General features: G+C 38.2%; 1 protein-coding gene and 1 long non-coding RNA gene across 3 annotated transcripts in view; one reads left to right on the top strand and one right to left on the bottom strand.

Moving 5' to 3' along the window:
- Positions 1–23,874, bottom strand: part of NLN (neurolysin) — a 143,663-nt gene that overhangs the window by 3,454 nt on the left and 116,335 nt on the right. For both annotated transcript variants that reach the window (XM_077117327.1, XM_077117326.1), the window contains exons 10-12: positions 19,205–19,391; positions 18,739–18,867; positions 17,465–17,601 (exon numbers count right to left, since the gene is read on the bottom strand). In XM_077117327.1, coding sequence (XP_076973442.1) covers positions 17,465–17,601; positions 18,739–18,867; positions 19,205–19,391 — 453 coding nt within the window. The remainder of the gene's footprint in view (positions 1–17,464; positions 17,602–18,738; positions 18,868–19,204; positions 19,392–23,874) is intronic.
- LOC143647387 (uncharacterized) overlaps positions 1–23,874 on the top strand; it is a 144,063-nt gene that overhangs the window by 72,986 nt on the left and 47,203 nt on the right. The window contains exon 3 of the long non-coding RNA XR_013158022.1: positions 9,149–9,215. This is a non-coding gene — a long non-coding RNA (uncharacterized LOC143647387). The remainder of the gene's footprint in view (positions 1–9,148; positions 9,216–23,874) is intronic.

Below are 23,874 nucleotides of genomic sequence, written 5' to 3'. Positions count from 1 at the left end.
TCTTGAGCCCCACCACAATTTACCTTCCTTCCTCTGTTTCTTTTATTGCCCAATATATCTTATATTTGACCAGTGTTAAGTTAATGGGTGGGGCAAGGAAAGACTGCTCTCTGGGTATAGTGGTATAGGAGGAACTTAGAAACTGTGAGTTAAATTTACCTGCAGAATTACAAAAATAATTATGCCTATTACGATGGAACACTTAAAATGCAGACTAATAGTAGAGAAAACAGTATAATGAACCTTCATGCACCCTTCAGCCAACCTCAGTAATTACTATTTAACTAAATTCTTAATGCTAAAGATCTATGATTCTTTCATCTATTAAAGTACATTTTTTACTTTCCAAATAGTACAGGAACATTAGTGGACATTAAAAAAAAGTAAAAATTCACCCATAATGCTAATATCTGATAAAGTTTATTTTGTCTAGAGAACTGTAATTGTAGGCAGTGAAAAAAAGCAAGCATTTGAGGCGTTCCATAATTGCGGAGAGACAGCTGCTGTCTCCTCTGAGTGGTAAAGTCATTTTATAGCAGGGCACTGTTCAGTCTCACAATACATGGCTCAGAACAGCTCAGGTCTTCCTCTGCTTATAGGCTCCAAACAAGTTGATTCAATTTCCTGAATTATAAAGCAATGGTCTTTTAATAGTTTCATTTCCTTTGCAATGAAGTTTTGAGAAGCATTTCAAAGCCATTTTGGTAACAGGATGTTGCTTTTCTTAAAAACAAGAGTTAAGTGGATTTTTGTGTTTTAAGAAGGTACCAGGACCTGTGGGTAAGAGGACACAGTCTGGGAGATAAATGCCACAGGTGGAAGGAACCTTGCTATGAATTGTTTTATTGGTTTATGCAATAAAGAAATTCTGCAAGGAAAGCAGAAGAGGAGCATTAAGACATCCACTATAATTTTTAAGCTAAAAATATCCTTCAGGAGACTTGCCTATAAGAGTTCCTGTGAGCTATCCAACAAAGGAAAATGAACGTCCATCATCTCTGTGGCTTTTAAATCTGGAAGATTAGCATGTCTATTTTGGCAATTTTGTGCAAGTTCTTTTCTAAAGCCCCAAGACTAGGAGTTTTGAAGAGAGGCCCAGACATAAATCTCGAGACCTTCCTCAGCTATGTGACCTGGGTTTCGGCCTCCTTATCTGTAAAATGGGAATACATAACTCACTCCGTTGATGGGCAACTGGAGATTTCAGTACATCACCCAATTTCTAGTAAAATATCTGACACATTAGGGTATTCAATACATTTCAGAGTCATCTATCTCTCCTTTAAATCCTTTCCTCTTCCACTGTCCCCAAGTTCAGTTACTCATACACAGTTTAGATAATGAAATGCATTCCTGGTTTTGGCATTTCTTTAAAATTAGTTCTGTCACCTAATAAAGGTATGAAAAAGAATAGAGATTTCATCCCCACTATTAGTAAGAAATAGAAAATATAATGTAATAGAAATATTAAATAGGAGAGGCAAGCACATTTTATGCAGTAACATGCAACCTTCACTTGAGGCAATATTTTAACAGCAATCATACTGATCAGAATGATGGATGCCCATCATTTACCGGTAATAAGAATATATAAACGGGAAACTGATTAGGTTTCATACTCTCTCTGGCATCTCTGAAGCAGCACATGCAAGTCCCCAGTGTCTTTGAACCCTTCCTTCCTCCTCCTTCCTGCTATGGTTGACTCTGGGGAACAGATGTCTCTTTACCTAGTGATGGGCCCCAGGGCACACGGCATCCACCCAAGGACAGCAGACGACAACCAGGCACTTAAAACACTCACCTGAATGCTTTAAAATTGGATTTTGAAACATCTCCCTTACACAACCAATCTGAAAGCTCCTTCCCAGTAGCACACCCTTTGTTTTCTATGAGGGTGGGGAGGTGGTGGGAAGAAAAATTTTTTTTTAAAGAATACCCCTGACAACAACAAAGAAGGGGGCAGAGAGCAAACAACTGGTGCTGGCAGTCAGGGAGATACCAACAAGAACAATGTCAGAATCAATGCCTGCCCCTGTGAGGAAGGTTTTGATTAAAAGAGGCCTTCAGACAGTGAATAAAGAAGTATTTCCAAAGTTCCCTTAGGGGAATTGGGAGAAAGGGGACAAGGTTCAACTTCCCCATTTGAGGAATTTTTGATACTCTTGCAAGCAGTGGGGACAATCAAATCAATAGGTCGAGCCCTCGATCTTGGGGTTTGCCTCTTTGAAACTTATCCCTGCAATGAATAGGCTAAGCCTACTTTAAAATTAGGCCTAAGAGTCACCACCAGAAAACCTCTTCTGTTGCTCAGATGTGGCTTATCTCTCTAAGCTGACAAGGCAGGTGAACCCACTGCCCTCCTTCCCTAGTGGGACTCCCAGGGGTGTAAATTCCTCTGGCGATGTGGGACAGAAATTCTAGGATGAAATAGGGCCCGGCATGAAGGGATTGAGAAAACCTTCTTGACCAAAAGGGGGAAGAGAGAAATGAGAAAAAAATAAAGTGTCAGTGGCTGAGAGGTTTCAAACAGAGTTGAGAGGTTATCCCGGAGGTTATTCTTACACATTAAGTAGATATCCCTTTTCAGTTTATGGTGTACTTGAGTGGCTAAAGGGAAGTACCTAAAACTATAAGGTTGTGTTTCAGTAGCATTGATTCTCGAAGATGATTGTATAATGATAAAGCTTTTACAATGTGACTGTGTAGTTGTGAAAACCTTGTGTCGGATGCCCCCTTTATCTAGGGTATGAACACATAAGTAAAAAATATGAATAAAAAATAAACAAATAATAGGGGGAACAGAGATTAAAATAAGTTGAGTAGATGGAAATAACAGTGGTCAATGAGGGGGGTAAAGGGTATGGTATGTATGAGTTTTTCTTTTTATTTCTTTTTCAGGAGTGATGCAAATGTTCTAAAAAATGATCATGGTGATGAGCACATAACTACGAGATGATATTGTGAGCTACTGATTGTATGCCATGTATGGAATGTTTATTTGTGAAGAATGTTTGTGTTTGTATGTTGTTTTATCAATTAAAAAAAAAAAAAAGAAGAAGAAGCCTTCTAGAAACCTTAAACAGAACTCTAATATGTGAGGGTAGAAGGATAAATTTATATTTGGTGGTGGTGATGGGGGTCAGGAGAAAAAAAGGGTTAGGGAAGTGGGAAAGTAGAGAGTAGGTGGGGGAACTCTCAGGTCCAAAGAAATATGCATATGTAACAATCATTAAATTAAACATGCAGGAAGCAAAGGAAGACAAAGATGAGTGAAACAGTTCCTATTTCAAGGGTCTTAAAATCTGGAGGGGAAATAAAGAACAAACACTTAGCAAGGGGAGATTATAAGGGCTCTAAGAGAAACACGAAGAAGGGTTGTGAGAGTACAACGAAGAAATACTGCCTCCAGCAGTTGGGCTTCAAGATTTGGAAGGTATAGCTTTCTAAATATTCAAGAAGCAGGTTAGAAATCATTTGCCTTTCTTTCCTTTGTCTCATAATTCAGGCAGAACATAAGAGTGTAAGAAAAAGTTGAGGTATATGAAAAATCAAATGTTGGGTACAGATCACGAGAACTGAGGCAAGGCCACCAAATATCAAAACCATTCATGAGGGCCTTTAGGAGGTGGAATTTCTTTTTTTTTTTGAGCATTATTACATTTTATATAATTTCCTTTAAGATTTTGTAGGAAGGAAAAAGTAGAATTACAAACCAAAAATATAATAGTGCTGTCATTTTTTTTAAGCACATAGTTGTATATTCATCATCATGATCATTTCTTAGAACATTTGCAGCAATTCAGAAGAAGAGATAAAAAGAAAACAGAAAAAAATTCATACATACCATACCCCTTAACCCTCCCTTTCATTGATCACTAGCCTTTCAATCTACTAAATTTATTTTAACATTTATTCCCTCTATTATTTATTTATTTTTAATTCCTATGTTTTACTCATCTGTTCATAAGGTAGATAAAAGAAGGATCAGACACAAGGTTTTCACAATCACACAGTCACACTGCAAAAGCTATATCATTATACAATCATCTTCAAGAAAAATGGCTACTGGAACACAGCTCTACATTTTCAGGCACTTCCCTTCAGCCTCTCCATTACACCTTAACTAAAAAGGTGCTATCTATTTAATGCATACGAATAACCTCTCGACTCTGTTTGAAATCTTTCAGCCATTGACTTTATTTTGTCTCATTTCACTCTTCCCCCTTTTGGTCGAGAAGGTTTTCTCAATCCCTTGATGTTGAGTCTCAGCTCATTCTAGGATTTCTGTCCCACGTTGCCAGGAAGGTTTACACCCCTGGGAGTCATATCCCATGTAGAGAGGGGGAGGGTGGTGAGTTTGCTTGTCATGTTGGCTGACAGAGAGAGGCCACATCTGAGCAAAAGAGGAGGTTCTCTTAGAGGTGACTTAGGCCTAATTTTAAGTAGGCTTAGCCTATCCTTTGCAGGGTTAAGTTTCATTTGAACAAACCCCAAGATCGGGGGCTCAGCCTATTGCCTTGGTTGTCCACACTGCTTGTGATATCAAGAATAGGAGAGGATACTTGGAATCTCAGGTAGGACATGAGATTTTGTTGGTTTGTCCAGAGTGATGCTCCAATGAATCCCAGAATGATTTGTTCAGTGACTGGAAAAGTATTTGCAAGCCCCCTTCAGGGAATGGTGAGAGTGGGGAGAAATTCAACTTCCCCAAGTTGAATTCTTGATATTCTCACAAGCAGTGTGGACAACCAAAGCTATAGGCTGAGCAGTCTTGGGGTTTGTTCACATGAAACTTAACCCCACAAAGGATAGGTCAAGTCTACTTAAAATTTAGGCCTAAGAGTCACCCCCAAGAGAGCCTCTTTTGTTGCTCAGATGTGGCCTCTCTCTCCAGCCAACATGACGAGCAGTCTCACCACCCTCCCCCTCTCTGCGTGGGACATGACTCCCAGAGGTGTGGACCTTCCTGGCAACGTGGGACAGAGATCCTGGAATGAGTTGAGACTCAGCATCAAAGGGCTGAAAAAAACCCTAGAATGAGCTGAGACTCAACATCAAGGGATCGAGAGAAACTTCTCGACCAAAGGGGGAAGAGTGAAATGAGACAAAGTGTCAATGGCTGAGAGATTCCAAACAGAGTTGAGAGGTTATCCTGGAGGTTATTCTTATGCATTAAGTAGATATCACCTTGTTGTTCAAGATGTAGCGGAGAGGCTGGAGGGAACTGCCTGAAAATGTAGAGCTGTGTTCCAGTAGCCATGTTTCTTGATGATGACTGATCAATGATATAGCTTTCACAATGAAACTCTGTGAATGTGAAAACCTTGTGTCTGATGCTCCTTTTAGCTACTATATCAACAGAAGAGTAGAACATATGGAATAAAAATAAATAATAGGGGGAACAAATGTTAAAATAAATTCAGTTTGAAATGCTAGTGGTAAATGAAAGTGAGGGGTAAGGGGTATGGCATGTATAATCACTTTTTTCTCTATTATCATTTTATTTCTTTTTGTTGTCTTTTAATTTCTTTTGCTAAATCGATGCAAATGTACTAAGAAATGATGAATATGCAACTATGTGATGATATTAAGAATTACTGATTGTATATGTAGAATGGAATGATATCTTAATGTTTTGTTTGTTAATTTTTTTTAATTAATAAAAAAAGTTAAAAAAAAAAGAATAGGAGAGGAAATTTCTTATTTCCTCAGCAACACATTATAGAAGCAATTGGGTCTTGGACTATGTTTGAAGAACACTGGATTATTTAGCTTTATAAATAAATAATATATATATTTATATATTATTAAAAAATAAATGTATTTTTTCTGTCAGGTAATTCTTTTTCACATTTGTCCAAGACTCTTCATCCTTCTCTACCTGTTATTACATATAAGATCTAGCTACCTTCTTTGTGGCAGTAAAGATGAAAATATAATTGTCATACTTAACTATCTTGATTTTCTTGGCATTTCTTTCAGAAATGACACTTGGTTGTATTTCTCCTTCTCTAATGGAAGGAACAAAGCATAGCAATTTCTCTAAATGCAAAAGAGGAGGAAGTTACACCCAAACCACAAGCAGTGAAAGAAAAAATAGATAAATGGGAACTCCTCAAAATCAAATACTTCAGTTCTTCAAAGAACCTGTCATTAGGGTGAAAAAGCAAACGACTTAATGGGAGAAAATATTTGGAAACCATACAACTGATAAGGGTTTGATATCCAGAATATATAAAGAAATCCTATAATTTAACAATAAAAAGACAACCCAATTAAAAATTAGGCAAAAGACATGAATAGACATTTCTCCAAAGAGGAAATACAGATAGTTAAAAAGCACATGAAAAGATGCTCAGTTCAATAACTAATTGGGAAATGCAAATCAATACCAGAATGACATATCAGCTCACAATGGCCAAATTAAAAAAAAAACAAAAACAGAAAACTACAAGTGCTGGAGAGGATGTGAAGAAACTGGAACACTTAATGACTGCTGGTGGAAACGTAAAATGGTACAGCAATGTGGACAGTCTGGCGGATCTCAGGAAGCTAAGGATAGAGTCGCCTCATGACCTGGCAATCCTGCTACTCGGGATATACCCAGGTGATCTGAAAGCAGGGACGCGAACAGACATCTGCACGTTGATGTTCATAGTAGCCTTATTCACAATTATCAACCGATGAAAACAACCCAAGTAGCTGTCAACAGGTGAATGGATAAACAAATGTGGTAAATACCTACGATGAAGTATTAGGGAATGAAGTCGGGAAGCATGTGACAACATGGATAAACCTTGAAGACATTATGTTAAATGACATAAGTCAGACACAAAAGAACAAATATTATATGATCTCACTGATCTGAATTAATTATAATACGTAAACTCACAGACATAAAATACAGAATATAGCTTACCAGGATATAGAATAAGGCTAAAGGATGGGGAATGGGTGCTTAACATGTGTAGAATATTTAATTAGGTTGAACTTAAACATTTGGAAATGAATAGAGGTGATGGTAACATGTTATTGTGAGAATAATTAGCAGTACTGAATGCTGTGTGAATGTGGTGCAAAGAAGAAGTTTAGATTCATGTATGTCACCGGAAAGAAAGTTGGAAGTTAAAACATGGGGACGTTGGAAGTATCCCAGAAAAGCCAAGTTCTTCTAATCCAATCTTGTGGGTGCAGACCTATTGTGGGTGGGACCTTTTGATTAGGTTGTTTCCATGGAGACGTGACCCACCCAATTCAAGGATAAAAAAATAAATAATAGGGGGAACAAAAGGTGGGTTTTAATACTTTTGCTGGAGTCCTCTATGAAGAGAATAAAAGGCAGAAAACAGAGAAAGTTCAGAGCAGATACAGAAAGCAAAGAGATGACAGACGCATGGAGACAGGAAACGCACCAGGAGATGCTAAGAGATGAAACCCAGAGCTTGCCCGGAGAAGCCAAGAGAGGATCCACAGATGCTTGGTGAAAGAAAACACCCCATCAGAACCCACAGGAGCTGAGAAGGCCATTTTGGAAACCAACCTAGGAGAGAAGGGCCAGCAGACATAACATGTCTTTCTGTGTGACAGAGAAACCCTGGATGTGACTGGTCTTTCTTGAGCGAAAGTATCCTCTTGTTGATGCCTTAATTTGGTTATTTTCATGGCCTTAGAACGAAGTTTGTACCTAACAACCCCCTGTGTCAGAAGCCAGTCCGTTTCTGGTGTGTTGCATGCTGGCAGCATCAGCAAACTGGACACAGGACACGATGGGTCTGGTGGTGGACGCTGGCTTTGATTAACTGCACACGCAGAGTTCTTTCAGGAATCAGAACAAATGCATGACACTACTACAAGGGGTCAATAACGGAGTGGTACATGGAAAAACAGGACCTACTGCAAACTATGGGCTACAGCTGACAGTAATATTTTAGCACTCTTTCATCAATAGCAACAAATGCACCACACCAAAACTATGGGTCAGTAATTGGGGGAATAAGGGGGATGAGAGGATTTGGGTTTCCTTTTTCACTTCTTTTTTGGAGTAATGAAAACGTTCCAAAATTGATTATAGGGATATATGCATAACTATGCGATGACACTGTGAGCCAGAGGTTGTATACTTTGGATGGTTTATATGGTGTGTGAATATATCTCAACAAAGCTGCACTTAAAAAATAAAAAAATAAAAAAAGAGGAGGAAGATAATTCTGGATCAACAATGTAATTGTCTTTGAATCCACAATGACTATTACCTCTTGGGAAATTCTCCCACAATAAAGTTTCCTATAAAAAGAAATGGCCCTCATTAAAATGTCTCATTTCTTTTCAACCTTATTTTAGCTGCTGGATTTGAAAGTATATTTGGTCACCTCAGTGATATCCTTAAGAAGCTACTAGAGCCTGCTGGAAGAGTATTCATACCAAGCAGTTCCCTTCCACAGCTATTTAAGAGAACAACAGAGTACTAAAGATACGTTTGATAATGAGACAACTTCTCCATGTTCTACCAGAAAGACTTTCAGTAATACTCAACAAACCCATTCAAACCAATTAAATAGTTAAGATGTGATACTATTTACTATGAGCAGTAATGAAAAAAATTATAGATAAAACAAGAGGGAGCAAACTTATAGGCTATTTCCAGGTAAATGCTCCAACATTTTGATAGTTGTCCTCAAAACAGAGTGAAAATATTTGTACCACAATACAAAATATTCTTTTGCTACCTTTTGGCATTGAGAAGACTGCAGCTTTATATTTGACCCTTCCTGTTACTGTTTTCCCAGTTCTGCTTGCTAAGAGTTGATATGGTTTTCAGAACAGACAGGGTTTTTGCAGGATGGCAAGATGTTACAGACAGAAGGTCTAGGGATATTTTTCCATGTCCTGTGACCACTAATGTCATCAATACATGCCCTCTTAGCCCCCAGCTGTTCTAGTGTTTGAGAAGTAAGAACAGCAAGCACTGACTCCTTGAAGAGTCATCTGTTATCTTTCCAAGTTGATCAAACACATTTTACGGAGGGGGAGGCTTTGAGACAGAAAAGACGGCATGATATATTATGCTTGCTGTAATTTCTATGACTTCAAATCAAATTGAGTATTACTTTATACCATTAAAAATCTTATTTTTATTCTGTTTATACAGCTGGTGAAGTCATCACTGACTGACATGTGAGACTACAGCAAATGCACATAATCTGAAATAACCCAAGGTAATGCCATCTTTTCCAGTGTGGGGTAAATGGCAGGGCTCTGTGACTTTGGCACAAATTATGTACTGCATGGCTTACTGACCTGAACAGTGATATTTATTTTTTTATTCATCACAAAATGGTAACAAAGCTCTGAGCTTTTTGTAGAACAGGATTGTTGTTCCAAAGTATTAATTTTTGATAAGCGAGTACTTGAATTTTATAAATCATGTGTTATTTTAGAGTAGACATTTGCAAAAAATAAATAAAAATTAAAAACAAACAAAACCAACAGTACACTGTAGGAGAGAAGAAAAAGGCTCCTTAAAAGGCTGGTTTTATCATCAGCTAGTTCCATCTCCCTACCCCATATTATTGACAGATCCTTCCAACATGAAAAAGTTAGAATGGCCATAGCCCAAATATCCCTAAAGAATGGGCCAGAAAGATCAAAAGTGATGGTGGGTTATAAAGAGAAGGTAGGGTTTAACAAATGAAAATGACTGCTGAATCACTAAATTGATATTTCTTTTTCTCTGCAGTATCTTAGAGCAGCTAGAAGTAAAAACCTAAAATTGTGGAATTGTAACCTCCCCATACCAAACTCTGAAATTTGTTCTACAACTAACTGTTGTGCTGTGTTTTGAAATTTATTGTTTTTTTGTATATATGTTATTTTTCACAAAAAAGAAAGAAAAAAGTCGATTGTGATGATAATAAAAAACTTACTCCTTCTAGCCTCCTATACTCTGGAGCAGCTAGAAGGAAAAATCTGAGAGGATTGTTTGGTAGCCCATGACAAACTCTGGGATCTGTCCTGTAACTACTTGTTGAAGAGTGCTTCGAAAACGATTGCTTTTCTTTTTCTTTGCTTTGTACATATGTTATATTATATAATGAAAAAAGTTAAAAAAAAAAAAAGCTGGTTCTAATATCTGTCACTGTAGCAAAGAGGACAGGGGTGGGTGCGGAGGGATTCTCCATGGTCAGCAGAGCCAGGTCGACCCTCAGTGTGAGAGCAGGAGAATCCAAAAGCACACCATGCCCCAGAGCATTTGATGGCAAAGAAAAAAGTCAGAAGGAAGAGACAGATTAAAGAGAGCTTTGTCGTCATAAAACATCTAATAATATATAGCACTGTTGAAATAAAGAATTTTAGTAAAGCTGAAAATATGAAGGAATTAATATAATGAATATAATGAATTAATTAATATAATTAATTCATTATATATCAATATAACATAATGAATTAATATAACGAATTAATATAATGAATATATAAATGAATTAATATAATGAATAAGTGCCTCTTCACTACCACGTCAATTCCATGAACGTTGCTTTCTTCAAGTCCAACTTAGCCCCTTTATCTAAATCGAAACTCTCTGAACTTGTGACCCTGAGCTTCAGGAGTGTGGAACAGTGGGGTCCTGAAAGCAGGGCTGGCGCAGGGTCAGATGGGGCTGCTCCCTGGACAGCTGGACCGGCTCGCAAAGCCGGCAAAGCCGGTGGGACTACTGCTTCTCCTACGTGCTCCACTGCCAGGGATGTCAAGATGACCCAGTGAACAAATCCTGGGCCAGGCCAAAAAGAAGAAGCGATCCAAAGGCAAGGCTGAGGACAAGCTCAAAAATCCAGTCTTGTCTGACAAAGCCACAGATGACAGACTCTAGAAGGAAGTTTGCAACTACGAGTGTGTAACTCCAGGTGTCCCCTTTGAGAGAACGGAGACTCAGTTACCTGGTCAGGGAAGCTTTTCAGGGACTGCTGAGAAGAGGATTTATCAAGCTGGTTTCAAACACAGAACTCAAGTAATTTACACCAGGAAATGCATGAACAGGTTCCATTAACTGTACATTCCAAAAGATAAAACATTATTAAATGAAAATAAAATAAAAATAAAAAAGCAGTCTGGCTGCTTGCCAAGCTACCAAGCTTGAGATTAAGAGGAAATAGATTGATGCATAATGGCAGGGATTGTGTCTCCTGGACTTGCAAGTACCTTAAGCTCCACTGAAATCAGTAATTTGGCTGCTACCTTGAAAGCTGGGAGAGTGAAGGGAACAGTGGAGGTGATCTGGAACCGGAAGTAAAGAGAAGGCGAAAGAAAAGAGCCAGTAAGATGCCTTAATTGTATCTCTGCATATCTATACCCTTCTATCTTTACAACATTTGCTTTCTGATTTCTAAAGTGATCTATGCTCTATGTAAAAATTAGGAAAAAGCTCCATAGAAAGTATGAACAAAATTTAATGATCACCCCTGATAATCAAAAGCTGAGGGAGTTTTTCACCACACCCCTTCCATGGATGGTAAAGGGAGATTGAAAGGACAGGACAATAGAAAATAGATCAAAGCTTTAAGCAAAAATAAGAATCTTTGCTGCGTGTAATGACATAAGTAAATATAAATGCCAGTACTATTATATTTTTGACTTGTAACTTTTTACTTCCTACAGGATCTATAAGGCAAATGCATAAAACATTCTAATAAATCAATGATTTTAGACTCAAAAAAAAATTTCATGATCACTCATAAACCTACCACTCAAAGATAACCATTGACATTTTTGATGTACTTTTTCCCTAAACGTTTATTTTTAAATTAAAATTTACATCCTATGGTATAAACTGTTTCGTAACTTGACTTTTTTCACTTTATATCAGTTATATTAGACATTCCAGACATAAGAAAAAGCTTATTGAAGTCCTTCTTCCATGCCTAAGTCCACTCTTCTATCCAGAGGATGGAAAGATCATTTTTGGTTTGGATAATCTGGAAGATTTCATAAATGAGTTGCACTTGAATAGGACCTGTAAAAATGGTAAGATTTTGAAAGGCAAAGATAAGGAAGGAGTACATTCTAGGTAGAAGAATGGAATAAATAAATTTGTGAAGATGGAAGGACCCAAGGGAGCACACAAACTTGGCAAGCACACAGGGAACAAGGAAGGGTTCTGACTGCTAAGCTAAGGGCTATGAACAATGTGGGGAGGAATAAAAAGAGGCAGAAAGTAGGGATAGTAAGTAGTCAAGGGCCTCTGGAGTTGGAGATAGGTCATCAGTGATAAATTTGGAGAAAGATGTTCCAGTTCAATTCATGGAGGCAAACATCAGGAAATAAAAGGTTGCAAAGATTGTTTCCTAACCTGAGAAGTTAGGCTGTAAAAAGAACAACAGAGTAGAAGAATTAGGGCTACCGGAATCAGTAGCAAGCTTTTTCCAGATTTGCAAGAGAGTTAGACTTGGTTATAGCATCTTATTTAAGACAGGAGGAAAGAAGAATTGAAGTATAGAGAAAGAAAGATGAACATACTCATTCTCAATGATCTCACTTTTCTCAGTAGAGAGGAGAGACCTCCTTGGAAAGAACAGAGAGGTGATGGAGACTCAGAGGAAACCATTCAGGGAAATACAGAAGGACCACAGAGCAGCATCAGAAGACTAGTTCAGGCTGGACAGTGTGACTAGGTGATGGGTCATGCTAACGTGGTTAGGCAATCTTCCTCAGAACACCTGGAATCCCTAAATGAGATGGTGGAGGAATCCAGCTGGGCACTGGGTGAAGGCCATACAGATTAGAAAGCCTAGGGTATTTGGAGAAAAACAGTCAGGGGCTGACCTTTGTAAATGGGAATAGAAGTGGCTTTAAGGGACTTAACAGCTGGATGGATGGGCTAGGAGATGGAACGCTTGGAGAGACTAGTGAGCACAGAGTGAGGGTACTCTGGGTATTTTTTGGGGGGAGGGGAGATTGGGAGACGGTGGTCTGAATTACATCAATGTGTTATAACAACGTATATGTGTAGGGTACTATGTAATTGAGAAATGTAAAGTTCAGAGGACAAATGATTTGGTTGAAATAAGCAAAGAAAGCCTAATTTTGATAATTTGTTCTTCTAAAGTGTGAATTGAACAGAGGTTAAAAAAAAAACAAACACTGGGCAACGTATCAGCCTTAGAAATAAGCTGAGGGATGAGACTTCAATGAGAGTGGACTGGGGGGCTGTAGCGTAGGAAGGTTTGGCTGGCAGCCATCTGGCAGTCAATTCACGGCACACAAAAAGGAATGGATCAGGTTAATGAAGGAGCTTAAGTTACTTACAGGAATTTAGGTTACAGGCTAGGTAGCAGGTGGGGTGTGCCATTACAGAAAAAGGGTGCCTCCTACAGAAAATGTACAAAGTAAGTATGTAGAGAATATCAAAACAAAGGGAGATCATTTACATGAGGAAGAAGCTTACCTTCCTTCCTCCAGCCTCCTATAAAACTAAACATTGCATGGCCCATGTCAAAACTAGCAGTTATACAGGCTCAAATGCATAAACAAAGCTTCTAACTCTTATTTATTCAATAAATAAGAGTTAATAAGAAAATGTTACAGGTTTTTAAATAAAAAACCACAGAATTAAAGTCAATCACTTTTTCTCTGATACTTAATAAGGACAGACAATGATTTAAGAAGATGCAAGACTTTAAACTTAAAAGCTTTTACAAGATCATTACACAACACCAAGATGATGGCATAAGATGCTCCAGGGTGCCATTCCGCAACAGAATTTTTGAACAACTAGCAAAAACTGGCAGGGCTACTTACCTGAAAAGTTCAGAAGATGGCTAAAGGTTTGCAGTAACTGGGTGACTGCCAAATCAAGAAAATGCAGCTTTAAAAATGGTAGAAATTCTTGGCACCCTTGCTGGTACTTCCTCCAAAGCCTCTCTGCTGTGGTGTGGAGCCAGCCTGCACACCCCCTGTGGGTCCCGGGCTCTGCTCTGGAGGGTGCACAGTAACCCCTACGTGGACACTGGGGCGCCTGTATGTCAATACCAATCTATCAGTGGGTGCCCTAAAAGGCTGAATCAGGACACTGTTTCTTACCCTCCCAGTACTTGCCCTCCAGACAGAAGCGGTTTGCAGACAGTTAAAGGAACATAAGAAATAATGAAGTTAAAATGGTCTGGTGCAAAGTGTTATCAGTTTTAAGAAATGTAATAGGACACACTGGAAAAGGAAAAATCTATTTCAAAGGCACTGGACTTTCTGTAAATAATGGAATTCTGAAGACCAAGAAGTAGTACATGCCTAGCACGAGACTCAGGCTCAGAAAAGACAGAGAGGATGACTTGTGGTGATCTTTTTGACATGAGGGCTAAACACTGAAGGTGATCATCAACCAATGGAAAGCCAATTAGCAGAGACTATATAAGATGGTTTTTGCATTTGTTGTTTTTGTTAGCTCATACAACTAGTTGGATACAAACTTAAAGAACATACAGCTCAGGTACTAAATCCCAGGGTTAATATTCCAAATATTAAAATGTACAGAGTGCAACAAAAGATCCCAAGACAAATGAAGAAATAAGAAATGATGGTTCATCCAAAGGTACAAGATAAAAATTCAGAAACCATCAACAAGTAAGACCAGACTTTGGCCATACTGGATAAAGACTTAAAAAAAACAAAAACAATCCTTGGTATGCTCAAGGAGATAAAGGGATACAAAGAAAAAGAACAAAAGGATATCAGGAAAACAAAAAGTAATATGAGAAAAAAAAGTAATATTCTGAGAATGTCAAAAAGAGAAAAATTTTAAAGGATCCAAACAGATGCAAAATTTATATTTTGGGTAGTACATTATCTAATTTAACTTGTATGGTCAGTTTACTTGAACACCATAATTATATGGAATCTTGAAGAGGGTGTGAGATCTTGTTAGTTTGTACAGGTTAGTGTGATGCCCCATCATATCCCAGAGTAATTAGGGCAGTGAATAAAAAAGTACTTGCAGAGTCCCCTTAGTAAACTGATGAGAAAGGAGGAAGTATTAAACTTCCCCATTTGGGGAATTCTTGATATTCTTGCAAGTAGTGGGGACAACCAAGTCAATTGGCTGAGCCCTCCATCTTGGGGCTCACCCCTATGAAGCTAACTCCTGCAAAGGACAGGCTAAGCCTACTGATTATTATGCCTAAGAGTCAGCCATGGAGAGCCTCTTTAGTTACTCAGATGTAGTCTCTCCCTCTAAGCCAACTTGGCAGGTGAACTCACTGCCTCCCCACTATGTGGGACATGACTCCCAGGGGTGTAACTCTCCCTGGCAATGTGGGACATGACTCCCAGGGATGAGCGGGGACCCAGCATCATGGGGATGAGAAAGTCTTCTTGACCAAAAGGGGGAAGAGAGAAAGGAGACAAAATAAAGTCTCAATGGCTGGGAGATTTCAAACAGAGTTGGGAGGTTATCCCGGAAGTTATTTTTACATATTATATAGACATATCTTTTTAGTTTATGGTGGCTAGAGGGAAGTAACTGAAACTGTTGAACTTGTTCTAGTAGCCTTGATTCCTGAAGAAAACTATATAACTTTTACAGTGTGACTGTGTAATTGGGAAAACCTTGTGTCTGATGTGGCTTTTACCCAGGGTATGGACCAGATGAGTTAAAAAAAAGGATAAAAAAATAAATATAGGGGGACATAAAGGATAAGCATTGGGTAGATTGAAATACTGTGGGTCATTGAGAGGGAGGGGTAAGGGGTATGGGATGTATGAATTCTTTTTATTTCTTTTTTTCTGGAGTGATGCAAATGTTCTAAAAATGACCATGGTGAAAAATACACACCATGTGATGATATTGTGAGCCACTGATTGTATAATACAGTTGGACGGTACGTGTGTGGATATTTCTCAATAAAAACATTTTTTTTAAAAAGGACCCAAATAGAAACACTGATGTTGAAACCACAGTAACTGAAATGAAAATTTCTCTTGAGTGCTTCAACAGCAGAGTGGGGCTGGCAGAAGAAGGAATCAGTGAATCTGAAGAAATGGCAATTGAAATCATACCATGTAAGGGACAGAAAAAAGAAAGAATGAAAAAAGAGAACAGAGCCTAAGGAACCTATGCAATGCCATTAAGTGTACCAGTATATACACTGTGGGAACCCAAAAAGGAAAAGAAAAAAAAAAGGAAGGGGCAGAAGGAATATTCAGAGTAGTAAGGGCAGAAAACCTCCTCAATTTAACAAAAGACTGAATGCACATATTCAAGAACCCCAGTGAGCCCCAAACAGGATACATTCAAGGAGAAGCATGCTCAGACACATAGTAGTCAAACTGCAAAATGCCAAGGACATGGAGAATTCTGAAATCTGCAAGAGAAAAGCACAGTTCATGTGCCCAGGAAGCCTAAGGAGATTAAGTGCTGAAACCTCATCAGAGACAATGGAGGCAAGCAGGCAATGGGAAGAAATTTTTAGAGCACTGAAAGACAACAATTCACCCAAGGGTTTTATAACCAGCAAGACCGTCTTCCAGAAATGAGGGAGAGATGAAGACATGCAGAGATAAACAGAGGTGGAGGGAGCCTGTCGCCATGAGATGGCCCTACAGGAAATGCTAAAGGGAGTTCCTCAAACTGGAAAGAAAGGGTACTAGACAGGATCGGAGTGGTGTGAAGAAATGAAGATTTCTCGCAAATATAACCATAGGGGTAAGTATAAATGCCAGTATTCTTTATTTTTCTGTGTAAACATTTATTTTTTTTTCCCACATGCTTTGATGTTTTTAAAAAAGTGAAAGAAGAGGAAAAACCCGTACAAAAGATAAGGTTTAGGAACAAGGACTTCTCTGGTTGCGGGGCCAGCCGGGCATTGTGTTTCTTGTCCTATGTCAGCCTGGAGTCCCCTTTCAGGGTGACGGCCCTTCTGTCCCCACCATTATGCAAAGGGACCTGAGCAGGGCCGCCCCTTTGCTTTGTGACAACCTGAGGCGTCACTCTCTAATGCCACACTCTTGTACTGTATTTTTCATTATTAATGCCAATTATTACTCTCAGAGGTCATAAAGGCAAATGAATGAAAATTAATGGTAAATCTATGGTTTTAGACATACAATGTGTGAAGACAGAATTTGTAACAAGTACAACAAAATGGCAGGGGTGTGGAAGGGTGTAGGAACAGTATTTGTATAAGCTATTCAAGTTAAACTGGTATAAAATAAAATGTGACTTATCGATGCAGTGAAATGGGGGAAATTTTAGGTTGTATACATGTTAGAATAAAAATGGAAAACAAACATAGGACTGTAAAACACAGTGAAACCTGATGTGAGCTATACAGTATTGTTAATAATATATAATCAGATCTTTTTTTAAAAAGGCTGGTACCAAACTTCTTACTCTAAAATCTAAGTGCAATAAATATTTTACAGTAGGAGTTAAACGGGAGGGAACAACTGCATATAACAAAAGTAGAAAAGAATACGATACCTCTGGATTCATTATCCCTTCTTTTTTAAAACAGCTGTAAAACATGTCCATAGAAAATACTTCACTCCAAAGATACCCATAATATTGTCCATCATATCCGCCTGCCAGATGTCCAAAAGTAGCTGGCATACTTGTGCCTTTAAGGAAAGATTAATTCAATTAATGTGATGGCAAAGTTTGATTAACATGCTAGCAGCTAGTTAAGGTCTCTTCATGGGATGACAGTGACAGACTCTCTCCTTCAGTGGTCCCTGGATTAATGCATGCATTCCTTTGGCTAAGATGTTTACAAACTTCTCTCCCATGAATGGCTCCGAGCTAGTTTCGGCCCTAAACTCTGGAATGCTTAACAAGAGTTTCAGATGTTTTGCCCACACCTTCAGACAGTGCAGTGTTTCAGAATTCATTGGTTCTTTCTTATCCCTTAGATATATGTCTTAAAAATATCAACCCTACTCTTCATCACATCTCCTTTATATCTAAAATGTGTCACAATGGCACTTATTTTGGTTGATAATTATTCAAAAGAACTCTCTGATTGAAAAGCAAAAGGTCAGCAATTCAGTGTGGCTCTAGAATTACTTTGAAAAGGAGTTTAAGAAGCTTGAGGCACCAAGTTGCTTTATGCTTTACTAGAAGCAGGTCACAAAAGGAGGTGAGGAACCTAAATTGACTCAACTGACCCTTTTAATCTTTATTATCTCTATAAATGTGGCTGATTCATTGTAATAACAACTTCCTTGGTAAAAAAAAAAACTCACCTTACCAACTACATATACACGCCAAGTACGTGTTGGCTTAAAAGGAAGTGTACACATCAATCAATCTCAAGTTAGAGACTAGTACTCAAACTGCTTTCACAATCAGAATCATAATTAGAAACAAAGTAGGTGTTTGTGCTTCTCTCTAAAAGAGCCCATTCTGGCAATTTCTTACTGAAAATCACAGAGAAGCCATGGTGCATAAAGGGAGGGAGGAGCCAAGCTGGGCGTTGCCAAATATGAACGACTCTCTCTTCTCTGGGTGGAGTTCAATTGCTCATACTGATTACGCTAAAATGCTGTAAAGCTGGAACCACCTATCCTTCAAGCACACCTAGACAGGGTAATCCATACGGTCATATTACGTTTATCTGAAAGTTATGCCCTGATTACAGAAATCAGAAACAAATGAAATTAGGTAATCTGCCTGGTAGGCTCTACCCTCCCTGGAAGTTTCAGGAGTATGACCTGTGATTCACAGACAGATGAACACAAGCCTTAGTATTTACATACCTGGAGTAGCTGAAACACCTAAAATTTCTGTGCAATGTCTGGCGTATTCACTTGCAGCATCCAGGGATGCGTTGGTATGGAGAGATTGATCCACTTTGCTTAACACAATCTGGCGTAGGGTCAGAAGACCTAGCAACATAAGAATGTTCGGGCATGTGCTGCAGAAGACAGACTGTGCTCCAGTATCACAAGATCACAGATTTCAAAAACCGATTCCAGCAGGACGCATTGCAAAATGCGAACAAAGTATTTTCTTCTATTTTAGACTCTAAAGAAGCATTTTATTGCCTTAGACATAAACTTAGGGTTTCTTCTTTCAATATACTTAGCATTCTTCCTTTCACATATTAGCACTTTGGGAGTACTAATGTTATCAATCAGGAAATAAGTTCTCTAGAAGAATATTCCAGCAACTCTGCATTGAACAATTCTAATTTATTTTCCTTTCTAAAATTCTAAGTCATACCTGTGTTGACCAGTCTAGAAGCAACAAGTTTTTCAAGCAGATGATCGGTAATAGGACTTCCATCTTTATAATGTTTTGACAGTCTTCGGAGGGAGTCAATGTCCCACACCCAATTTTCAAGCATTTGTGATGGCACTTCTACAAAGTCAGTCTCCACATTTGTTCCACTAAATCGTGCAAAATCAGTCTAGAAAAAAACATAAAAGTATGCTCTGAAAGAAAATTATGTGACGAATTACAATTAAGACTTACTAAAACTTAAATCAGAGCCAGTCAAAGGGTCAGAATAATCTCAAAATTTAAATAAAAACAAAACAGAAAACAAGCAGCATGAAAAACAACCCTCAAATATTCTATGTTAAGTTAATATTTCATTCTTTTGAATCTCAGACAAACTTGGACTAATCACGAGGAAATCTGGAAAACAGACAAAAAAATCAGCCTAACCTAAAGCAACCCTTAAGCTGTGAAAGTAAAAATATTTTTAAATAATTTTCCATTAAAAACAAAGAAATCCATAATCTAAGACCAGCAATTTTCCCCAAGGTCCCCTTTCTGTTTGCTTGGCTTTGTTTACTCTGCATATGTTTTTGGGGACCACTCTTCACTCTATTACTTAATTACTTAGTTGAAAGAAAATCAGTTAAAGAGTTAAATTACAATATTACTACCTGATACCTTTGCGCATGAAGTTTTGTGTCAGAAACTTTAAAATATGAAGCCACTTCACTGGGAATCATGGGTATAAATTGGCTGGCATGCAGGGTGAGGCAAATGGTATAGAAAAAGAGAAACAAAGGATATACTCACAAGTTAAAGCACTTGTGGTAAAGGACTTATTCTGAAGTCCTGAGCTAAGAATAATGATAGGATTTGAAACAACCACAACAAACAAAGTCAAATTCAGTACATTGTTGAGTCTGGTCTCGGAAAAGCTCTGGAGCAAAGCTGGGGCATCACTGGGACAGGCTGGTGCGCTGTGACTCTGACGCTGCCCATGGGCATCTGTGAAGCGGCTGCTGGCAGAGGAGACTGAGTGTTCACTCTCCTGGGCCACGGGCACAATGGGGAGCAGCATTCTGCTGCTTTTCCCTGAACTTCTGTCCTATTTTCTTCCGCACATGCTTTACACTCCAACCTTCTCTCCCTGACTTCACCATCCCTGGGGCTCTAAACGGAGGGGGAAAGGAGGAGGGACTGAACCACCTGAGAAGGCAGCAGATGGGGAGCTAAATCAGCAGCAAATCACCATTCTGGCCCTGGGCAGAGGCACAGATGTCAATGCCATCTCACACTCCGCCTTCCTTCTTTTATGGGGAAAAACGATTTGCTTGACTTCCCATTATAATTCCACTGATCACAGATATGAAGAGCTGCGAATACTGAAGGGCCAACGGAAACGAAATTCTCTAGGAGCTGGAATTAGGCCATCTCTGTTGAGGACATTCCAATAAAAAATTCTTATAGGAAAGAGCTAAGGGTTACCAGAAAATGGAGTATTTTGCCTCATTCTGATGTACAATCTTCTAAAATAACCGTATCTTACATTACTGATAAAACGATCTTATATATTAACTCTGATCATAGCCAACATCTACTGAGATTTCATTATGCCAGTCAGACATTACACTAGGCTCTTTACATGCATGAGCTGCCCTAAATTTCAAAACAACTGTATGAAGGAAGTGCTATGGTCTCCATTTGAGATGAGGAACTGAGGCATGCAGAGATTAATATCAGAGCTAGGATTTAAACCAGGAGTTCAGATTCCAGAAACCACAATCTTTTTTTTTTGTTTTTTTAATTAATTAAAAAAAATTTTTTTAAATACCAAAAAAACACCAAACACAAACATTCGTAACTTCTGATCATTCCGTTCTACATATAATCAGTAATTCACAATATCATCACATAGTTGCATATTCATCATCATGATAATTTCTTGGAACATTTGCATCTATTCAAAAAAGAAATAAAGAGAAAACAGAAAAAAATTCATACATACCATACCCCCACCCTCCCCCTCACCGATCACCAGCATTTCACTCTAAATTTAGTTCAACATTTGTTCCCCTATTATTCATCTTTATTCCATATGTTTTACTCATCTGTTGATAAGGTAGATAAAAGGAACATCAGCCACAAGGAGAAACCACAATCTTAACAATTAATGCTGTAATGACTATCTTATAAAAAAATGAAAGAAAGGGTTAAATTATGATATCATTGAATAACTAAATTCTCTTGGAAGTGATCTAAAATGGGCATGTCTTATATTAAATTCCCCTTTAAGTGAAGAGTTAAATTCTCCTTTAAGTGAAGAGTTATAGTGAGGTTTCAGTGTGCTTACTGAGAAATCGGACTTCGTCTATAAACTGGAAGATTTTGAAAGGTCAAACATAAGGCTGAGGTGTAAAGGCCAGCATTGGTAACCATCTACCTTGGCCTTAGAACAGTAGTGATATTTGTAACACTAACTGCATAATTTTTTAAAGATTATAGTTTTATTTTACTATTAATATTATTTTTTTGCATGGGCAGGCACCGGGAATTGAACCTGGGTCTCCAGCATGGCAGGCAAGAACTCTGCCATTGAGCCACCATGGCCTGCCCTAAAGATTATAGTTTTAAAATAGGAACTCCCAGAGCAAACAAAGGCAAAATCATACCATCAGCCAGCACCGTACGGTAGTTTGACAAAAAAATACAAACTTTAAATATCCTGCTTGTGCAAACATTTTTCCAAGTCAGTATACTCGCAGAGGATGGGGAAGCAATCCCAAACAGTAACAAAATAGAGCAAGTGTGTAGGGAAGGGAGGGGTGAGGGGAGGGTTAAGTGTCCAGAGAAAACATGAACAAATGAATAACTCATGAGGTAGACTTAAAATGGAATAAAGTAAGAATCAACACAGTTCTGTCACGCAGAGCGGAGAAGAGAGGGCTTACTCTTCCAAAAGCCATCTTAGAAGGGGGAGAGAGTACCGCAAATGAATGAACAAATCCACAATGTCTTCTAAAGAACAAAAAGAAATGTTTGCCGGGAGCAAAAGCTAAAAATAACCCTTCTGCCTACTAATTTCCCAATAGTCATGCTGTTTCTCTGGGTGCCCTTCGGGCAACATCATTTAAATATTTTTCAAATGAGTACAAAGAACCTACAAAATTCAAAAGCTCTCTTTCCAGCCAACAACTACATTCTAAAGCGAAGGGAATCCACAGTCAGCTACTCTGTACGTCCACCAAGAAACCCCAGGCAAGGTTTAGAATCTAGCAGCCCGACAGTTTCTCTCAGGTAAATCAGCATGGCTACTGAAACACTCCCGCATTTTAAAATTACCATCTAAAGAATCACAAAATTCTTCACACAGCTTTTAATATGAACAATTAAAGAGTGCTGAATCACGTAGTTTTGTCCGATATGGTAACTACCAAGGCTAATGTACCTTCTAGATAAAACAAAGTGTTCTTATTCTAAAATAAATACAGCAAAATAATCCAATTAAAAAATCATTTGCAGGTGACACTTTAAAAAGCTTTAGGGCATTACTGCTGCAGGAAATGTTTTGGCAACACAGCCCTAGAAAATAATGCAAACTTAGATTCCTGTTTGGTTAGAAGTTATTGAGAACAAGAAAGTTGAATGAAGCTGAGATTTTTCATTATTCTCTTTTAAAATAGGCAGGAGGCCTAAAGCATACTTTTTTCATAACAGAATCTTCCACAGATTACTTGATTTTATAAAAATAAATGAACTTCTCAATTCATACAAGCAAGACGATGTGAGCTAAAGCACAATTATATAAAATGTGGCTCCAAAAGTCTCCTGTGAGCTTTCTGTTGTATTTAAATGCCAAAGCCCTGTGGGTTATTGCTCTAAGTAAGAGACCAGGTGCTTTTAGTGGTTACAACTAAGTATTATTTTTATGATGGCAAATCCCAATTCAATGAACAGGCTGTTGCTGAAATCAATAAGTGCCTTGTGTTAAGGAAAAAGAACAGGCCTTGGAAGAATTGACCTTGACTGCTTGGAGGTGATCCACTATTTATTTCTACTAATAGTCATGCCATATCCTGACCTGTCTGATCAATCCCTAAGTCCCAGGAAAATGACTAAGTTTATATAACAAGGTAAGACATTAAAAAAAAAAGTGACTATGATCTACTAAACTTTGTCATAAATACAAAGTTAGAAGGTCATATTCTCTATCCTACATACTACACAAAAATTAACTCAAAGTGGATCAGACACCTAAAAATAAGAACTAGCTTCTTATATAAAGCTTCAAGAAGAAAATGTAGGGAAACATCTTCAAGACCTAGTAATAGGAGGTAGCTTCCTAAACTTTACACCCAAAGCAGGAGCAATGAAAGAACAAATAGATAAATGGGAACTCCTCAAAATCAAATGCTTCTGTACCTCAAAAGACTTTATCAAAAAGGTGAAGAGGCAGCCAACTCAATGGGAGAAAATATTTGGAAATTACATACCGGGCAAAAGTTTGATTTCATGTATATATAAAGAAATCATACAACTCAACAACAAAAGAACAAACAGCCCAATTATAAAATGGGCTAAAGATATGAATGAATATGAAATGGATGCTATTAAAAAATAGGAAACAATAAACGCGGGAGAGGATGTGGAGAAACTGGGACACTTATGCACTG

The sequence above is a fragment of the Tamandua tetradactyla genome, chromosome 9 (genome assembly GCF_023851605.1).
Source record: "Tamandua tetradactyla isolate mTamTet1 chromosome 9, mTamTet1.pri, whole genome shotgun sequence".
In the NCBI taxonomy this organism is placed as follows: domain Eukaryota; kingdom Metazoa; phylum Chordata; class Mammalia; order Pilosa; family Myrmecophagidae; genus Tamandua; species Tamandua tetradactyla.
This window is presented reverse-complemented; position numbering and strand designations above follow the sequence as displayed.